The sequence below is a fragment of the Bombus pyrosoma genome, linkage group LG10 (genome assembly GCF_014825855.1).
Source record: "Bombus pyrosoma isolate SC7728 linkage group LG10, ASM1482585v1, whole genome shotgun sequence".
NCBI classification, from domain to species: Eukaryota; Metazoa; Arthropoda; class Insecta; order Hymenoptera; family Apidae; genus Bombus; species Bombus pyrosoma.
This window is the reverse complement of record NC_057779.1, coordinates 14,938,390-14,959,898: the sequence shown is the minus strand read 5'-3', so window position 1 is coordinate 14,959,898 and position 21,509 is coordinate 14,938,390. Positions and strand designations below refer to the sequence as shown.

At 33.7% G+C, this 21,509-nt stretch overlaps 1 protein-coding gene and 1 long non-coding RNA gene across 20 annotated transcripts in view; one reads left to right on the top strand and one right to left on the bottom strand.

Moving 5' to 3' along the window:
* The window catches only part of LOC122571792, a 215,792-nt gene that overhangs the window by 181,436 nt on the left and 12,847 nt on the right, over positions 1-21,509 (top strand). For 3 of the 5 annotated variants that reach the window (XM_043735942.1, XM_043735946.1, XM_043735945.1), the window contains exons 5-6: positions 4,180-4,242; positions 4,307-4,441. In XM_043735942.1, coding sequence (XP_043591877.1) covers positions 4,180-4,242; positions 4,307-4,441 — 198 coding nt within the window. The remainder of the gene's footprint in view (positions 1-4,179; positions 4,243-4,306; positions 4,442-21,509) is intronic. The other 2 variants (XM_043735944.1, XM_043735943.1) reach the window with 2 other exon arrangements.
* LOC122571794 lies at positions 5,029-19,528 on the bottom strand. Of its 15 annotated transcripts, none has more exons than XR_006318216.1 (8): positions 17,481-19,528; positions 12,458-16,664; positions 12,315-12,394; positions 12,101-12,241; positions 10,715-12,024; positions 10,427-10,622; positions 5,633-9,884; positions 5,029-5,568 (listed from the first exon to the last, which is right to left on the bottom strand). It is a non-coding gene; the product is annotated as an uncharacterized LOC122571794 (long non-coding RNA). The 15 variants fall into 15 exon arrangements; XR_006318221.1 differs by having other exon boundaries at positions 5,029-6,674; positions 6,997-9,884; XR_006318226.1 differs by having other exon boundaries at positions 5,029-9,884; positions 12,458-12,524; positions 12,602-16,664.

The following is a 21,509-nucleotide window of genomic DNA, read 5'->3' as shown; positions in this document are numbered from 1 at the left end:
CGTATTCGCCATCAGACCTGGGTTCACTGTCACTACCTTCGCGAGCGCTCAATCACCGTGATAAGTCACTAATATTGTACCACTTTCATCGCGACAATAAACTTCACCGGTGTCGTACCGCACCGATGGCCAACCAGCGTGAAGATTCATTGAACGCCCACAACCCTGATCCCAGCGCTTCTCCGACATATATATATATGTAAATAGTAAAATCTTTGAAATATCGTCCAGCTGGAAAATTTTTTATTCGGAGCAAACATGTCTTAAGGCAATAATAAATAATAAAAGAATAATGAAAAATAAGAATGTAAATATTTAATATGATTCTTAAAATATTCAGTTACTGAACGTTCCGAGTGTAATTTTTTAAATAATCAATTACCCAATCGGCTGACCTTGAATCTCGTTATCAATTTATTCATGGACGCATAAGTATAGACGTACTGGCGCTGCAAATTGCCGGACATTAATAATACATGGGCGCAAACAAACGTAATTAGGCGCTAATAAAATTGTTTCACGTGCTTTTGTCGTCATACAGGTGAAAGACGTGACAAGGGGAATAGATTTTCACGATATGAAAATTATAATGGAACGTGTAAGGTCGACATGTGCCAGGAAAAATATATACGTGAAATGCTACTACTTTCTCTCACATAATTCCAGTGTTTCCTATTGCTAATGATGCACCATGTGTTATGTCTCAGCGTGCATCAAGGAACCAATTACTTAAGAAAAATTGTTCGCGAAAGTGGCAACGAAGTGCGGTAAAAATTGTTTCTAGAGCGCGAAATATATGTATGTACTTGCATATTGCGTGCACCTTATAACGGCTACAAATATTTATAAAAACACTTCCGAGAAACGGTAAAAGAATGTGTTAAATTATCGCCTTGCGTTACTTTTTATGTCGAATGGGTTTCATTTGATTCTGAAGCAAGAGTCGTATCCCTCACGTTGTGTGATATAATACTGTTTATGTAGAGAAGTGAAACGCTATTCTTCGAATAGAGTCAAGATTACACTCTACATTCTAATAATTACTCTCGGTTGATTTTCACATTGCGGATTCGTAACGACAACTGCACGCGATTCGTTTCCGCTTCCTAACGCCAAACTGTTGAAGTATTTACTTCAAGAAAATCTCTACACCTTTTCCTTTTGTATATCCGTGACCTGGACACCGTTGTTACGAAAAGAGTAGTATTGAATGAAAAATATTCAAAATAAGCAGAGCTTCATATTACTCTGCGCTTGAATATAAATTCTGTTTTGCATTGCAAGGTCTAGAAACAAAAGAGCTATGAGTAAATATCTATTGCTGTTTCTTGTAGCCTTCAGCTAGAGCTACACACCAAGGTTAACTTTTTGCTAATGTCCTTTGCTATAAATATATGAACCCTGTCATGGATTCTTCCTATTGTATTGTAACAGTGTATGAGTGAGGATCTGGATCAGCGTACACTATACTTATACCTATACTTATTTCAAGATATTTTTTTATTACAAATTCATCCACTCGTTCCACTATCAGTCAACCTGAGCAGAAACGATGGAACATTCGAAAGCAACAAATACGAACGATCAGTCACAAAAGTATTCGGGTGAGAATATAAGAAATTTTTTATTATATAAGACAATTTTATAGTGTACATTGTTCTATTTAAAATAATCTAATTTACAAATTAAAATTAAAATAATACGGTTTGAGAGTATTTTACAAGTTAATTATATATGGCACATAATTGAATATTGCGTCAAACTTGTAATTAGTATATGGTTCACATTGTGAAATCTTAAACGTTCTGTATTTGGCATGACCTATAAAAGAAACCTAATGGCTTAGTGCACTACGACTATGTAAGTAAATAATTAGAAAAATGATATTAACAAATGATGTAACTTATCATTTTATAGTTAAGATTATAGCCATTATGTCATGAGTGCTAACAACGTCTTTAAAATCAAATTTAAAGATTATTTTATCAATTTATAATTTATAAATTTTATTTAAAATAGATCAACTTCTTTAAACTTTGACCACACGACCTGAGGTTTTTTGGGAAGCTATTGGATTGGCAACTAAGTGATTGCGGATTGTGTCATTAGGTGGTAATGACAAAATCCGCAATCACTTAGTTGCCAAACCAATAGAAGGAATAGTTGACTGGATGAAGTGCAACAGAAATTTGGAGAAAATGGAAATTGATATGAATGGCGATGAAGATAGTAAAGTCCACCTTGTACAATTTTTGTATCTTTTACACGTCATCCAGTGAACCAATTCTTCTAGCTTCTCAAAAAGAGCTCGAGTCTTCTGGTCCAATTTTGAACAAGTTTTCCTATTGTAAATGGTGTACTGTTGGAATACAACGATATTACACACATAGACACAAATAATCTTATACAGACACTTACACAGGCACTTGAACAGGACACTTACACAGGTCATACTCACTACTGTATAGAGAATGGGGTTGAAAATCTTTAAGGGACCATGGGTCACTACCTACAGTCAGCCTGAGAGCAACTGGCCAACCGTCAACAATCCATAAATTCTTTACCTGCACACTTTGTTAATTATACCATATCACTTACTTATATTTTGAATACATTTGCTTCTGTAATTCTGTTCAATAAATATCACCTAATATTATTTCAACATAAACATTGCGTCTTCCACAGATTATTTATCTTAACTTTAAGATTAAATTCTAACATGTACGAACGCTTTTGTGACTGTATTTTACATTTTACGTCTCAAATATCTACAGACTATGCCATTTTAATCTATGAATGCGAGATACCGATAAACTGTCCGCAGTTTTTAAAAAAATGCTCAGACAGGAATTGGATGATATCGAGAGGAACATAATCTCGTGCAATTACATTTTCTATGGATGAACGCGTGCAGGTGATATGCAGATGATTTACGTTCTTTTAAACGGAATCATAGAAGTTTTAATTTACGAATCGATTCGTCTTGACACCCTCTTTGAAAAAATCTTGTGGCGGCACCCGCCCATCATCGACGTGCCCAATGTACCATCGATATCCCTATGCTTCTTTCGCCAAATCCTCGGAAGAACACATATGCAGCAAATAAACGTCTCTCGTGTCTATGCGAAACAAAACCAGCGACTATTATTTTTGTTACTCGTCAAGCGACATTTGCTGTTGATTGTTATTTGTTACACGTTAATAAATTAGTTGTTATTGTTGAAGATATTCTAGTGTTCCTTCAGTATCTATCACAACACTCATAATCACCTCAATCTATTCGTATGATAATCAATTCATATGGAAAAACTATTAATTTGCCAGATACTTTCACTTTTATGTTGTAAAACCTATCGTATAAAAAGACAAGAAAACCAAATACGTTTTCCCTTAAATTGATACCTTTCAGGAGCAAATTATATGCCCAATTTTTTGTCCCATATTGAACCTCGTCAGACGTATATGAAATACCACATTTTGCCATTGAAACTATGTATATGCATGTGGCATATCGCTTGATATTTCTTTTGCAATTGGCATTATACGATTAATCTCTGGAAACGCAATAAAAGCGGCTTATATTATCACCCATATTTCCATAAATACATTTACACGACAAAAGCATGATTTACATAAATCCTTTACATCATTTTGCCCGTTGCAATTTCATCGTAAAATGCCAAGCGAAGCGCATTCTCGTGAATGAATATAACAATTATTCTTTGTACAATTGAATTCAGTTAGTCTCGCTGCCTGGCTCATGCCGGTCATGTAAAAGGGAATTGATACTATCGCAATTCCATCGAAACTCTATTCTTACGAGTCTTATAAATAAGATATACATTGATTCGTAGACTTTTCTCTTTGATTCTTTGTAACTTCATTAACTATATATACTATAAATGCTGTACTATGAATATTATTTACTATACTACACTATAAATAAAAGATACATTGATCGACAGATTACAGACTTTTTTCTTTGACTTTTCGTAGCTTCGTTAACTATATATACCATAAATAAGATACACATTGACTTGTACACTTTCTTCCTTGATTCTTCATAATTTAATTAAATATATAGGCATATACAGATACTTTAAACACGACGTGTCCAGAATTTGTAAAATAAAACTTTAATCGTCGTTTTGTTACTTTTTGCCTATTGCACGACATCAGTGGAATACGAGGCTGCCAACATGATTGTGCTATAAAAGATCTTTTATTAACCGATACGACCAAGTAAGTTGAGAGATTCTTATTACGTTACGGGTTTAATTGATGTCAACGAATCGATCTGTTTCAGTAGCGGGATGGTGCAAAGTGTTGGTGCCAATTTATCTCCGGACCAAACATTCGGATCGATTCGATCGCTGTCGGTGACGAGGGAAGTCGCCAGTTTTCCTCTATCAAGAACGCCTACACCGCCTCCGCAACGCAGGTAATTTTTCTTCATTTGCTTCGTTCGCCGCCACCGCGCGTTCAATAAATATCGCTTTACTCGAGCGTAACGTTTCCATCACGAGGAATAGCTATGCCCGTAGGATGTGTGAGATAAGCCCAACTTTTAAAAGATATCCAACCAGATACTTAAACATTATGGCTGAGCAGGTATTTTATCAAATGTGGCATTTTTCATCGAATCATCGTATTTTTCTACCATTTTTCTACTTATACTCGTGGAAAATATGGAAAATAATGGAAAAATTGCCCGTGAAGAATTATTATTAATAATAATTATTAATTATTATTAATAATAATATTAATAATAATTAATTAAGTATCGAAAGTTTTGATATTAATGTTTTAATATCTTGCACATTCTTCAGGTGCTAAAAACCTCTTTTCGGTTGAAACTAAGGCGACGTTGGAATATACAAAATTCGAGAACCGCAGCGACCTTTCGCTATTACTACTATTATTATTTTATCTCGCAGGATTATTTCATTTATAGGATGTAGGTAGAAGAAATGTAATCAAGTGCGACTTCTTACGATCGATATTTGATTGTGAAATGTTTGTAAAAAATTTCTTATCGTAATTATGTGCAATTTATTAACTATAAATCAGATTTTCTAATAAGTAGAATGAATCTAATCAGTATAATATCAGCATAAAACAGTAACGTTAGATTAATAGCTGGAGATCTATGGGTAAACATACCACGTAGATGCAATTTATGCGTCGTTAAGACCTATATAAAAAGAAAGTTATTAACCTTCCTACGTTCTTTCGGTTATTTCCGAGCTAATTGTATTTTTCTAACATTATAGAATGAACAAAATATGAACAAAGTTTTATTTGCATGCACGATTTCTCGTTTCACTCTTATGCTATCCCTTTTGAACTTCTAATTCTTTTCTACTTTTCTTTTCAACAGCTCTCTATCGTTTTAGGCGTTTTATTTAAAATGTACTTCATCAAACAGCTGGTTGATAGGAAGCAATTTAAACAATTTTTTTGCTAATGACATTGATATGTAATATTGCTTATCTAAGTACAAAAAATATTGCCAAATATACACATTTAATCTGACAATTTAAAAATATCTAGTACGACTCGGTGTATCTGCGAAGAAAATTAATTTCGAGTTACTCGACAATGAAGTTCAAAGGGTTGAACATCGTCTTACCTCCTAGGTACGACGCGCCACTATGGTGGCTCACTTTACTGACTCATTCGCTCCGTTTGAACTAAATGATCTTTTTCATTTATCTTGCTTCACACTCTTTTTGCTTTCACAACATTTTATAACAGTGTTAACGATATACAGACAGAATATATAGTTTTTGTCTTTGATACGCCAGTGTCAAGTATCAATTGTTGCTTCTCGTTAAAATAAATATACCATTGTTAGATGCTCTGTTTAACATGCCGATGAGTATCTTTATAACATTTTAGAATCTTCCACCTCAAAATGTAGCTTCAAAACAGAAAACGAAGAGCAGTTTGAAAAACACCGCGCTATGAGTGTAAAAATTGTGACAAATTCTATGTGTCATGCAGTGCTTTAAAATATATCACACTCAATTGCAATATTAATTATTAAAGTAAATTACTTAAGTTAAAGTATACGCATCATATCTTTAAGAAAAATTAGAATTTTATTATCAAAAACTTCCTTCCAATGTGCTTGCGTAGAGAACAGCATTATCCGTCACATATTGCAGTGCTGTATCGTTTACACGTAATTCTCGTCAATCTCTGCCGTACAGAGAAACAACCAGCAAGACAACAGCGAGAAACAACAAACAAAATTCAACCGTACCTAAGAGGTTAACACTATTCCAAATTCTTTTCGTTCTATAAAATGAGAAAAAGATTAAAAATGTAAAAATTCGTGGAACGTGGTAGGCTTAAAATACTGACAATACGATTTATCAGTGAACATGTTTCCCACTTAACTTTACAATACCAGAGGACGTAGATTTATCGGTAATTTGTTATATTGAAGTGTACTTACATCGTACACGCGGTCGTTAACGTTGATTGTACTTGGTTATTCGATAGCTTGGCCGCATTCCACGTGCTAGAATATTAGCCACGTGCAAACTCGAAGCTCGACTCGTGGCCAGTGAAGTGTACGTACTCTTAACGGTATATCAAGATTACTTACCTCCATGAATTAGACGTTCGTGCCATGTTCCTTCTACTTACATTGCAATCTACTCCACCTTAAGTGTTTATTTAATAATTGTTACGGATCAAAAGCTTCTGCGTTTTAACGAGCAAATGAAATTGTACCTGTGACGCTATTTGAAATTGACCAATGTGAAATTGAAATTGATATCGACTGACTTAAAATTACACGGGTATTAATTATAATCAAATTCGGCTTAAGCGTTTATCCAACAATTATTATGCATAAAGAGCTTTCATGCTTTCATGATAAAGTGGAGTTGTACATCTGACGCGACTCAAGATTGGAAATCAACTAGCTCAAAATTACGTAGATATTAATTATAATCAATGTGCATTAATCGTAATCAACTTCACCTTAAGTGTTTATTTAATAATTGTTACGGATCAAAAGCTTCTGCATTTTAACGATCAAACGAAATTGTACGCCTGACGCTATTTGAAATTGACCAATGTGAAATTGAAATTGAGATCGATTGACTTAAAATTGCGCGGGTATTAATTATAATCAAATTCGGCTTAAGCGTTTATCCAACAATTATTATGCATAAAGAGCTTTCATGCTTTAACGATAAAGTGGAGTTGTACATCTGACGCGACTCGAGATTGGAAATCAACTAGCTTAAAATTACGTAGATATTAATTATAATCAACGTGCATTAATCGTAATCAACTTCACCTTAAGTGTTTATTTAATAATTGTTACGGATCAAAAGCTTCTGCGTTTTAACGACCAAATGAAATTGTACGCGTGACACTATTTGAAATTGACCAATGTGAAATTGAAATTGAGATCGACTGACTTAAAATTACACGGGTATTAATTATAATCAAATTCGGCTTAAGCGTTTATCCAACAATTATTATGCATAAAGAGCTTTCATGCTTTAGCGATAAAGTGAAGTTGTACACCTGACGCGACTCGAGATTGGAAATCAACTAGCTTAAAATTACGTAGATATTAATTATAATCAACGTGCATTAATCGTAATCAACTTCATCTTAAATGTTCATCCAATAATTGCAACAGATGGAAAGCTTCTATGTTTTAACAATAAAATGAAATTATACTTGCGACGCAGTTTGAAATTGGAGATCAACTGACTTAAAAATTACGTGGGTATTAATTATACCATTTCATTCGTATCACATCACTAAATGATATATTAGTATTTTTTTCAACAGTTGTTCGTCAATTTCGTCGTACACAATTTTCTACAGAAACGTTAAAGACATTGATACAATTGTTTGTTTCTTTTATACGAATTGCTCGACTGTCGGAAGTGTTCGAGAAATCGTGAGGATTGATTTTTAGACGACCCTGTATAACTAAATGCAATTTATTCGCTAGATATTCTAATATGGAAACCTGTCATTGGTGCGATCACTATGTTTTTATGTATGCAATATGCATATGTGAGAAGTGAAAACAAGAGCGTGATCGATACAACGATATCAAAGGAATCATACGTCCACAATGCAGGCGGTATCATATTTTATGTCGCAATAATTTGTCAGATCAGCTGATTTTTCTTTTCTTATCAGAGAATCATCGTCCTGTGTTAGCTATATCAGATATAGTAATTTTTTGACAAATTTTTTAGAAATTTCTCTGCAAAAAAATTATCCAGTTATTCAAATTTCGACACCTGTTCATATCATCAAGTACAACGTAAAAAGTTCTATGAAAAGATTATAGTAATTGTCCAAGTGATAAATTGAAAGGAAAAAAACACCATAATAAATGAAAGTTTAATAATTCGTCTGGAATTTATATATAGTCTACACCTAGGGTTTATCGAAAAAAATATCACTGAAGCAATAAATAAGATGTTTATAGGGAAAATAGTGGACAAGCGATTTACTTTAGATGTAGGAAATTAATTTTTATTTCACCTCGCTTTTACGAGTAGAGTAAACGAGATTTTTATTTTATCGCGCTTATTTACTTTTTAAATAGTTCGAAGTAGCGAGTGGCGTTGCAAAGAAAAATATTCGTGTCTTCTGAAAGAAACTTCTTATTTATACTTGATGGGCACTTTCTTATAAACGATATAAATCCTAGGAAAGCTTTCCCTTTGAGTAAAGTTACGAGCTAGAAGTAAAAGTTCATCCGTTCCAACTTTAAAGCGTAAGACGCAACGTGAAAGCATTTCTGTACCCTCGCAACATTGGTAAAACTATTTTTAAAACGAAGTTACACGATTCTAACTTTTCGAAAGAAGGTATTACATTTCGCCATGTATATTTCACACCGTAAAAATACCGGAAAATCTATATTTAGCAGACTTCTCTCAAGGCATTCAATCAATTTGCCATGAATAATTCTCTCACGTATTTCTACTGTGATATATTCCCATCTGTAACTTTTACATTTTGAAATTACAAACTTCTTTTTCGTTCATAATTTGCCTGTGAAAGATAAATTCTAATTTTCTTTAAAGTATCGTGACTCGCAAAATTGTTTGATTACTTATTACACAAGACAACTTTTATGAATATATTATGTGCGTTATAGTGTTGCGTTAGTACTGCAATGGCACACGAATCTCGAAATTACATTAATACCGTTGAGGTTTTATATCTCAGAATAGAGAGAGTATAAATGTATCATTCAGAAATTTTTTATTCAGAAATGTTAGGAATTAGGATTTCCGCTGGTTTCTATCCTGTATGATAATGTATTGACAGATGGATTTATTACAGTAGATTAAACAGAAAACGATGATTATTTAACTTGAAATTAACGCAGTAATGTAATATCACAACTCTCGATTAACGACTCTTCACTTTTCACTCTCTGGTGGCTAACTGAACGATCAACGACTGCGATACCGAAATATATTGATAGCCGTTAGGCTTATTGAAGTTTTCCGATCCTTTCGGCTTGTCGGTATTTGCGCTTTATCGTCTACATTGTCTGTATGTCGGCGATCTTTTTGCGATACTATTGGGTTGGCAACTAAGTGATTGCGGATTTTGTCAATACCATCTAATGACAAAATCCGCAATCATTTAGTTGCCAACATATGATAGAGACGAAAGAAGCCGCTGTAAAGAGAATTGTGCCAAAAACTAAACACCCATATTAAAACCTGTTTGAATCTATGGGATCCAACTATGGGGAACAGCGAGTAATTGCAACATAGAAATTCTTCAACGATTGCAGTCAAAAACTCTAAGATCCTTAATAGATGCACCTTGGTATGTTACCAACGAAACGATACATCGTGACCTTAAGATACCTACAGTTAAAGAAGAAATATCCAAATTCAATAATAGATATAACATAAGAATTAACAACCACGAAAACCCACTAGTTACTAAATTATTTGACACGACGGATCAGATCCACAGGCTAAAAACACATTACCCTCTAGATCTAAACATTAGATTCAGCTAGAATCAAACATACGATAATCGTTTATTATTCACGTTATAGTACCACGCCAGAATAATTTACTTATAATTCTCAATGAGAATTGATTGTAAACTACTTCCAAATAAAAAAAGAAAAGAACTAAGCACTAGAGAAGATGCAGAGTTTTCCTAGAAGTGAGACCCACTTCGACAAATACTTCAATCAATTCGGAAATACACATAAAAATTGCAGAATGTTCACTACAAGTAAATATATCTTATGTACATGTATATTTCTGTATATATTACAATATTTTAACGTTCTGCCTTGTTTCAAACTATAGTAATAAAATCATGATACTCGTGTCTTCAATACGATATTCACGTGGTTATAAAGTGTTTTATAAAATTAAATTCAAATACGTACATTCTCCTGGTACGAGGTATAAAGCAATTCGTTGAAAAATTCAGTCACGTATTGATGCTTCAACAAATACAAATTTGTATGTAGGTAGGTTTACATGTGCAGCTCGCTGTAGAATACGGATTGTTTCTTCAATGATATGCACTAGTATAACTTGTAATTTTTTACGTGACCGATACGGCTTGTACTGCATGAGAATCTACGAGGCAATAAAAAGGTAACATCTGTTATCGTTGTTTCTATTGCGTATTTGTGCATATAACAGGCATTTATTATTGGCAGATAGTACACCTGTAGCGATACATCTGCAAGATTGTTACATTTCCATCGTGTTTCCTTCAATTTTCTCGCTCCTATATAATCAACAAAGTCACACGATAAAAGTATTATTTTCCTCGATTATTTTTTCCATTTAGTTTTATAATATTGGAAGATATTTCATTTCTCGTATTTGCACATTTAAGATTGATGCGCGATCACTGGTAACTTTATTATTATCTTGTCGTATTTTTACCGTATTTCCTTTTATTTTTTCTCTTATATATAATCAACAAAGTCACGCGATAAAACTATCTTTTTCTTTGACAGATTCGGTTATTTTTTAATAATATTCGGAAATATACAGATATATAAAGTGTGTTCACTGTTCAAGATTGATTAGTTCCCAATGTTTTTCTCGTAAACGATAAGTGAAGTTAAGAAGAAAAATGAAAGAGGAAAAAGATGAATGGTTCAAGGTGAACTACATATTCGCGATAATATCTTTCTCGCAAGTGCAAAGAACGCGTGTGTCTTACGCAGTTGCATTATTATTATTTTTTTTAAATAGAAACCTTCTTCTTTGATGGAAACCTTAAAAAAGATATTAGAGCAACAAAGTCAAAAACTGATCGGTTTAATTTTGATATTTTAACTTTGTAGAATTTTCTCTTTCCCTTTTTTTTTGTATTTTTAATTTTATACAATTTATTGTAAGACAAAGGAAACATAAATACAAAAGCACTTCGTCTTTCCTTCTTTTTTATATGGTATGCGAAAAAATTGGCGTGAAAACATCTTCCAAACTAATCGATCGCCGACAATGATTCCCTAATATATACAGTGTCGTGAATAATTATAATTTTTTGGCTATGAAGAAGTGTAAACTCAGTGTTAATTTCCTTATAAATTTCCACTTTGTTTCTTATTACTTCTATCAGTCTTGAAGCAACAACGCAGAAAATGTGTTTCAGTCTACAAATATCCACAACACTGTAGCTTTTTTCATAAAATGACGAGAGGATTCGACATATGCAAAACGCACGCAGATCTTTACGCTTGCGAAAAAAATACCGTGAATATGTAATTCGCTTTGAATCACTCGTTCATGCCTCTTATCGTTTACGAGAAAAACGATCTAACAACGTGAACAGTGAACACCCTGTATATTAATTAAAATTCTGTGCCGGTGAAACGAACGTCGAAAACATTGCCGGTGATTTGTACATGTCGGTGAATAAACAATGTGGGTGAAACTGGTGTCAGTCAAACTGGTGTCGATGTAAATTTTGTCGGCGAAATAATTGTCGGTAATCACACACCAAGCCGTCCATCTACATGTGCTAGAAAGGAAAATGTCGGTTTTTTGTCTGTTATTTTTATTTTATTTATGTTTATTGTTATTTATATACTGTATACCGTATTTGTTGTGTGTTTGTATTAAGACTGATCAGTGTTAAAAATATAACCAGTTTTACGATACGTACGAAACTGTGTACATCGTAAAACTGTCTGGTTTCTGAACTTTAATTTCTAGGAATGATTACTAAAAAATGAATCCTAAAAATGAATCCAGCAAAAGTAAAGATGTTTGAGAAATTACGCACATCGATAATAAGATCAAACAAATTACATGAGATATCTGCTGTAGATGTGATAAAATCATAGAGAAGTTCATTCTTGGACACACGTGTCAGTCCTTCGCGAGCATATCTTTAACAATAACAAAACTCTCAATTTGTTCATGCTTCTTGTTATGATAAATCCAAATCTTACCAGCTATTAGATATTTCGTACAATTTCTTGTCACACGGGTAGCAAATGAAATTCTTCTAAATTCTACCTGCATAGAATATTCCTTACGATTCGTGTACTTTTAACAAGCGCAGCAGAATCCACATAATACGCATAAATACGTACATAGCATATTCATATTCGTCTGTAAACTATAGCCATATCCACTCTTTGAAACGATCTGTACAATATTCCATTCCATGCTGTTATCAAATAGGTTTTGGAGTTCGATATTTAATTGCTTCACACAGATTCAGTTTTTATATTCTGTATTTCACCACCGGCCATATCAACACACCGAATACACTCAGATAATTAACACATGGTGGACGCCAAAACAAAAGAGCGTCGTTAGAAGTCGTACCAACCTTGCATGTAGGAACTAGTGATCATACCAACCTAATATTTTCCTGAACACGCGCATCGTGTTCTGCACCCGCGGTTTTATATTCCGCATATTGTTCGCTACGAAATAAGACTTCGATTAGAGCGAGGTGGTCCGTAATAACAGAGGAAAAACACGAAAGCCATCGAAGCGAAGCGAGACGCACACTCGCTCCTATATATTCGCCTGATGTTCCTTTTTCCAGCATTATCGATGCACCGGTAGAGCCATGATATAAATCACTATACCGTAACGCAGCAAACACAGTTCGCTGCGAGTGGATACTAGAAAACGGTATATAAAAAGGGTATGCGATAAATGAAAAATCATTGACCTAGGATCGGAAATTTTAACGAATCTGATACGCGCACGTTCGAAAAAAGAAAAAAGTAGCAGCGAATCGAAAGAAAGTACGAAGAAACGAGATCGATGTCTGGTATACCGACGACTATGTATTTTGAAGATGAACCAAAGCGAAGACTATTGTTATCGAAGTAAGATGGTAGGAAATTAGGATGCATCGAATGTTCATGATTGTAGAATTAATTTGCATGCGTTAACCTTACAGCCATCTGCATTGACTTTTGGTTGCAGTTGATATGTCAAATATTTGGATCTCGAATATTGTCGGTTCGAATAAGAACAATTTCTCCAAATTGTGAGATTTGATTTGACGCTGAATTTATTTTGCTAACAGTCCAGTAACAGTCTTGGTTTATTTATCTTGGTTTATTACTTTTATTACTATTATTGCTTTATTACTATTGGTATTATTTCATATAGAATTATTACTGTTTGTTACTTATATGTAACAGTATTTTTCTCGGCAATGTAACAGCACTCCAGTAAATTATTAATGAAAGGTAGGAAATGTTAAGGGAAGCAATAAAATCGTTAGAGAAAAATCAATGATACAAATGAGTGATACAAATATTCCAAAGTAAAATTCAAAGTTTGTTAACAGAAAAATATCGCAAGTTGATCGATCAAGGTATATGTTTGTCGTTGCTTCCTGTAACTTTAAGGCGCTTCGATCTGGATGATTTGGATCGTGGAAAAATGTCTTTAACCCTGCAGAAGACTTGTAGAGGTTTGTAATATAGAATAATGAGAACTTTCTGTTACAACCCGTCAAATATATTTAAAATAATTAAATAAATTAATAGATATAAATAATATCGAGAGATGTTCGTGACAGCTTCTTCCAAGTGCTTCTGCCACAAAAGACGTCACGACGAATCTTGGGTGGGAAACGTTGCAGCAGCCAGTTTGTTCGTTAGACATTTTCCTCCTTTGGATTATTAGATTATTTCCGATCGATGTAACACGCGTTATCCAATATCCATTTCCAATTAGTTAGATGAAACACAAATATGACTTGACGACGATTGGCACTTGTTGTAGACACGGCATTTCTCCACGATGGACTCTATTAAAATGGTAACATGACTTAAAATTATAGAAAACAACGGCGTATATTTTGACCGGAAAACTGGCTGTATTTCCTTTTTAATAAATTTTCAATTTCGCTGAAAAATTTGGATTATTCATTTTTTTATCCAGTAGATAATTCTTAGACACGTGAAGTACGTTTTGCTTATATTCTTTGCGTTTTTACTATGAAAAATTCATCTTTTATGTATGATGATTCCTTATAGGTTGCTGTAGATCTTCGGTAGGTTTGCTCTGAACAATTTATTTGCAATCTTGTGGATGAGGAACGCATTTGTGTTCGATATACAGCGACTGATTATAATAAACTTAGTCCTATTTTGAAGTTTGTTGCAATATTAAAACAAAAATCGGCGAAATCGCTGAAATAATTTCATATTACAATATGGAAGAAAACAGAAGATACAGCAAACAGTTAAATTTTCTCCTAAAATTGTGTTTCTCGCTCTGAACACATTCTCATTCGATATTTAGTGGATTTTCCTTTATCTTTGATTACTTCTACTAATCTGTCAAGCACGCTATCCGCTAACTTATTTAAAGTTCCGTTTTGAATATCCGCCCACGCGGGAATTTACCTTTTTTTCAAGTTGCGCGATATTTTCCACAGGTAGCTTCCTGTGATTGTAAACTTTCGTATTCTATCCAGAAATTTTGAAAGCTTCAAAGTCGCTTCAGTCTCGCTGAAAAATTGTCTTTTGTCTTTTATTTCGCCTATAAAAAACAATAATTCGCCATGTAACATTGCTTCGTATCCCATAGCGTTCAATCCACCCTCTACAAACACAACTTCACTGAACAATATTCAGACATGAACAATGGTTTCTTGAAAATATCGAAGAAATAATGCGGAAAATACGTTTGAGTCTGTAATTATTCACAGCACTGTACGCGTAGTACATGTTCAACGTATGAATCAATAAACTTCGCCAGCGTCCAGAATCTTATTTCGAGCGTTCATTCCCAAGATATAATGATTTCCGTGTATATAACAAACACAAAAGCTGTATCGATGGTACAGTGAATGCAGCGTAGTACAAGTGCTCGTACTTCGTTATTTATTCAGAATTGTATTCCGCGCTAATATAGTACATAGATACTGTTCAAAATCTACTAATATACCTCTCGTGCTTTATCGTGCGCGCAAACAAAGCTGCATCCATTCACTGTATCCCTTGGCTATCGACATGATCGTGGTTAATAGTAACTGCGGCTTCGTTAACGTTTATTGCCAACTACTCGTATGTGTTAAACTTTCTATTTGAATGTACCCTCGATCCCATGCAGCTTCGTAAAAGGAATGGAAAGGGGATAGATGAACGAGAGGAGCATGTTACCGACAACAGTACCAGTTTCTCTTCGACATTGTAAACGCGTAGAAATATTGGGTATTGTTATCCTGTTTTCCAGCTGCTATTTTTCTACAACAGTATGACCAATCTCCTTGCAAAAAGAGTTTCATAATTCAAGCACGCATACGTTAACATGTTTTTCCAATGAAATTTTTGCAGATATTTTATGGAATGATCAATTGTCTATGGCGCACATTTAGAAAACATCGAGATATAGACAATATCAATATTACATGGCCGTGTGTGTTTCAGTACTAATGTTTTACTGCTATTAATGCTACACGTAAATATTGTAAAGAAGAATAATTCATCTCAACCGGGAATGAAAATGAAAATGCGAATAAAGTTCGTCAGTACAAAAGAAAAAGTACGTACACGTACAATGACTTGCTATTAATGTCATTAAACGTAATGCGATTGAGTGTATCAGTTGAGGGATCAGTGTACAAATACAGATTTATATTAGAAATATGCTATATGTAATATATGTAGAAATTTATATTAAAAATATATTACATATCGTATATTAAATATTATAACATAAATTCTTAACGTTAATTTTATCCACCAAAGCATCCACGAATTATATAACATAAATTCGTAAAATTAATTTTATCTACCGAATCTCCTACGAATTCGATTTTTCAAATTTTTTAAATATTTATCACGTATTTTCGATCATTATTTATGACGATATCGCGGATGCTTTTGTATTTGCAAAAGGAAGAGGTAGACAGAATGTACGTAGCGACTTAATGATATCCAGTACGTATAACGCGGAAACTATATTTTAGTGGCGTCTTACCTATATTGATAAAGATGATCAGTCGCTGCTTCTTTCTTGAAAATATTTGTTTAGAACTGAGGATCGGAGGCCTTGGAATTGAGAACTGATTTTACATATTTCTTAGCATCTCACAATTTCGCTAGCGATTTATAATCTTACAATATCAAACTTCAAGAGTAAAATTACTCATCAATTGCACATGCACCAGCTTCCCTAGAAAAATATAAGCGATGATTTCGTGTACAAAATATTACTATCAATAATATAAATTAATAATATAAAAAATATAAATCATAAGGAAACGAATAAGTATATATTCTTTTTCTGCGAGAAAGGTTTCGTCAGCGAGAACAAACGTAATCTACCAAGACAATTGTCACATTTCCACGATATTCTCGTTCCACTATCTCTCAATTATCTCTGAAGTGCCAAAGAAACCGCAACGGCAGCAAACAATAAAGGACCGACGATTTTACGTTTCACGTTTCAACGATACTTCGATAGACCGCGATGAAATTTGCTTTTCGTCCAGCCGACGATGATTATTTCGATGGGAAGGTGAAGACGACGGCCGAGTCACATCGTCGTCGAGGGCGAGGGATGAGAAATTGAAATCGATAGGCGAAATTGAATACTTAATTGGACTGGGGGAACTCGTCAAATGCATCTACGTAACCTAACGCGCTGCATTACACACCCCTGACGATATTATACGTGAAAATCAACAGCGCCATCCTAAACGACACAGCAACACAATATAAATTTGATAACAACATTATCGCGATTAATTTTATAGCTGCGTAAACGATATTCTTGTTAATCGTCAGAGCTGCTCGATTTTCGACTGTAAAATTCGTTTCGAATAAAAAAAATTCTCTAATATCCTGGCAGTAAAATCGCATGTGTCGTTCGATAGAAATTAATCGTATTTTTACGGATGTTACGCACAGTGGCTTCTGTACGGAAAGCTTAGAAAATCGCCGCTTGGGAAACTTTTATACGCGGTATATTCTTTTTAAGTACACTCACACGATTATTCCTCTAAGTATCGAAAATACGAGAAGATGTTACGAACAGAGGTTGTATGGTATCAGAGCAGACATAATCCGGTGTAATTAGCTTTTTTGTAGACAGCTAAGTATAGGTCATACGAAGGTGACACGCTTTTCTTTTTTTTAATGGAATCGTATAGTTCATATAAGTATTTCCTACAAAAAAAGAAATTAACTCATTTGTGTGAAAAAGTTATTTTAGTTTAGAAGATGTTTTAACTTGAATTTGTGAAATTTAACGTTTGAATATGTACAAGGCGAAAATTGTGGACCTTTGTGGGCAGGAGATGCGTACGTTCTTAACGAATATTCAAATTCGGCTTTTTTTTTAATGGAGATAATCTTCAGAACCTTCTTTCCGCTTGTACCAAAATTTTGCAAACAGTTTGTATATTTAGTAAAATATTAATGTACTGAAGAATTAGTATATTAAATAGGCGTTAAATTTGTTCCACCGAATGTTGAAACTTGTTAATATAATGGATAATTGGACTCTTTTGTGCAGAACTCTACCTACCTACAATGGCCTAAAATCGAGAAAAGTTAGTTTAAACATTTTGATTTCCAACACAATTCAGCTTCGCCTATATCGAGTGTATTTTATTTCTACTCTTTGTTTCGCAATATTTTTTTCTTTTTCCGTGGCTTATTAAATAGCGTGTAACGTAGTTAATATTATTTTAGATATTGCTTACTTTTTGTGGATTGGTATTATTCAGGAAATTTGGTTATTATCCGCGTCAAAATCAAGGCGTTCTACGTTGAAGCGAGAGCGTGAGGCGACAGTCCCTGTTTATGCTAGATTTCGACATCTCCAATTGATGAGTACAATATTGGTTCGTAAATTGGTTGCTTACCTCTTTATGTTCTTTGTTAAGAAGTGTTAAACTTTAAAAATGGAGATAAAATATCCGTCTGAAGCTATGGTTTTAAAAAACGCCTCCAACGTTAGTTCGGATTCGACGATCATGGCGAAAGTATTATAATTTAGAAATCCTTAAAAAATGGTTTTCAGAAGTGAAATTAGCTCAAATGAAAATGTACTTGATTTTGAACTGTTGAAAAATGAGGTCAATTATATTCAAGAATGCATCTTGGTGAATGCTTCATAAATTATTGTACAAAAAATAAAATACAGAAATTAATATTACAAGATCATATTCTCAAAGATGTAAACATAGATAAATTATTAGAATATAATATTTTTGTAAGTTAATTTATATATAAAATAATTTTACGTTAGCTGTGATACACGCGTCACGTACACGCTAAATCATCCAAAGTAGCTGCTATGCTCGACCAAAAAAGTCCTCGAGTGTAAAAGGTTAAGTTTCTCCTCTGACACGAATTTGCCATTCGGCCATAATATCTATTGAGAATTGTGGATCTTAGTCGCTGAAATAAATGTATAGGAACACTCACATTACATATAGAAATGATATTAAAATAGTTTCATATTTATATAATATGTAATTTACAAGATACTCATAGATAAACATTGTACGCGTCTCAGCACTGTTTTTCTCACGCCATCTTTTTTACTACCATACGTACGGAACATTGCATTCTTCTGTTTTACGAGATGCTGCGCACGCACATACTTCACACACACTCATACTCATATGTGTGTCACTACTACACGGCTAATCCAGTGTAGCACACAAAATTACACATATCTCAATAATATCGCTAAATAGAAACGTCCATAATGTTAGGATATTTGTCACGAGTAACTTTCTTTAGATTTGTTAGAAAAGAGATGTGTGTAGATCTGTATTGTACGAGCGAGGAATGAAAAAGAGGAAGACAAAAGGAAAACGCCATGAGACGAACGCATCGTGTATGTATTGAACGAATGAATGTGCAATATAACAAATTCATTCCTGTTTGACATGTATAAGAGAATAGAGCGGTGTTCGTTAATACTTCATATTATTATATTACATATAAAATAGTTATTCTGTTCTATATAAATTTTGTATTTAATAAAACGTTATATATTGTTACTTTAACAATATTTACCATTTCAAGAGCATTGGACGGTTATTATGGGCGATCACGTGGTTTGTAAGCTTTCTGAAAAATAACTATACAACTAAAAAGGAACTATGCCTCGGTACTTTTAATAATTTTATAATCCAAGGGTCGCTGTATATATTGGAAACTTTTACGCGATAAAGGTAACAAGTGTGTTTAACTAATCTTTCGTAATTTTGAAAATTGGTTCTACATAACAGAGTTCTACTGTCTGTTTAAACTCCTTTCCGAGGATGATGAAGCATATGGAAATAATAGTTATTAATAATAGTTATCCAGCTTCGGAAACATATTCGTACGCTCCATTAACGCTAAACAATTGCAAACGATAAATCATCGATCTTTCTTATATCTATAAGATAGCTATCGCAAGTATGCAACAAGGTTGTTATCCGATTTCTCGTTGCATGCGATAAATCATTGGGAAAAAATAGTAACCAGGTTGCCAGTATCGATATCCCGCGGTACGCGTCGCCGATGATTAATATTCATCGTTCTGCGGATGCTTAGAACGCGATGCCATACGCTACAAGATAAACGATCAGCGAAAAGCGCGCCGCACAAAGCGCTTGTAAGAATATTGACCTATCTAGAATGCGAACTGCAAGGCGTCGCCATTGCATATTCAACCGAGCTATCGAACTCGAATGCGTGCGGTGGGCCACGTGCTTCCTGCATCGGCCTCTGTAACGTGAATCTCACAGTCGCGTCGCGTTATCCATCGTCGTGAGATCGATGACGCCTGCCTAGTCAAGCAAGTCCGTGTTCATCCAGATCAATGTATTAGGTTGTCCGAAAAGTTTCTTTCGTTTTATAAGGAAACAATAGACGCACAATGTTTTTTGTTTTATATTAGTTTATTGAATTATGCACGAACATAGTAATAGAAATAGAACGAAATGGATCATAGCTAATTCAATAAAATAATATAAAACAGAAATTGTCGTTCATCCATTATCATCTTATGAAACGAAAGAAACTTTTCGGACAACCTAATATCATAATCTGGAATACGTACGTGTAACAACACAGTATAATATTTATAATATTATAAATATATATAATGAAATCGTACAATATAAATCATTCGAGGTATTAAAGTTCCATCACTTTATTTTGTAGTTTTAATAATATTTATGTCGATATAATCGCGTGATGTAACCTTCAACAAGTCATCTTTTCGTCACTTCGTCATCGAAATTGTTTCGTTTCTGCCTCTATCTGTTTCAGAAGTTACATATATCAGGGCTTCTTCTAATTTCATTTAGGGTTTTCATAGGTCGATTTTATACGTCGATTTATACTCTTGGCCTTCGCGATCTTTATACGGACATGCAATTACCGATCGAATCTATTTTCAAGCTCCTACTTTTCTCACAATCCGGTGGAATATCTTTGTCTCGAAAGCACAATTGTTCGTGAACGACTTTCACTTGTTAATGGTTTTCTTCTGCGGCCATTATCGTCTCGCTTTTAAAGAAAACTGATTTTCATAGAGCGCCAGACTAATTCTTGTCGTAGCTATAAGACTAAGGAAGACAGAGGACCGCGTTAAAGCGATGCAGTCATTTAGAAGCGAACGAACAAAGCCTGGGAAATTGCTTGCAAATCTCAGAATAAAATGCGATACAGGCTCTACAAATTTGCAATTATCTAGAAGATTTAAAGGATTTAGGCAATTAAATTATCGAATCCAATGCTACTAGAATACAGAGTGTCTCTCGCGAAGCAATGCGACGTTAAACAAACACACACAAAGGAAAAGATTAAATTGTATAATAAATTCTGTATTTTTGCATTTATAGAAGAATTATAGCTGTATATAGATCTATATATATATATATATGATTCTGTATTTTTGCATTTATAGAAGAATTATAGCTGTATATAGATCTATATATATATATATATGATTCTGTATTTTTGCATTTATAGAAGAATTATAGCTGTATATAGATCTATATATATA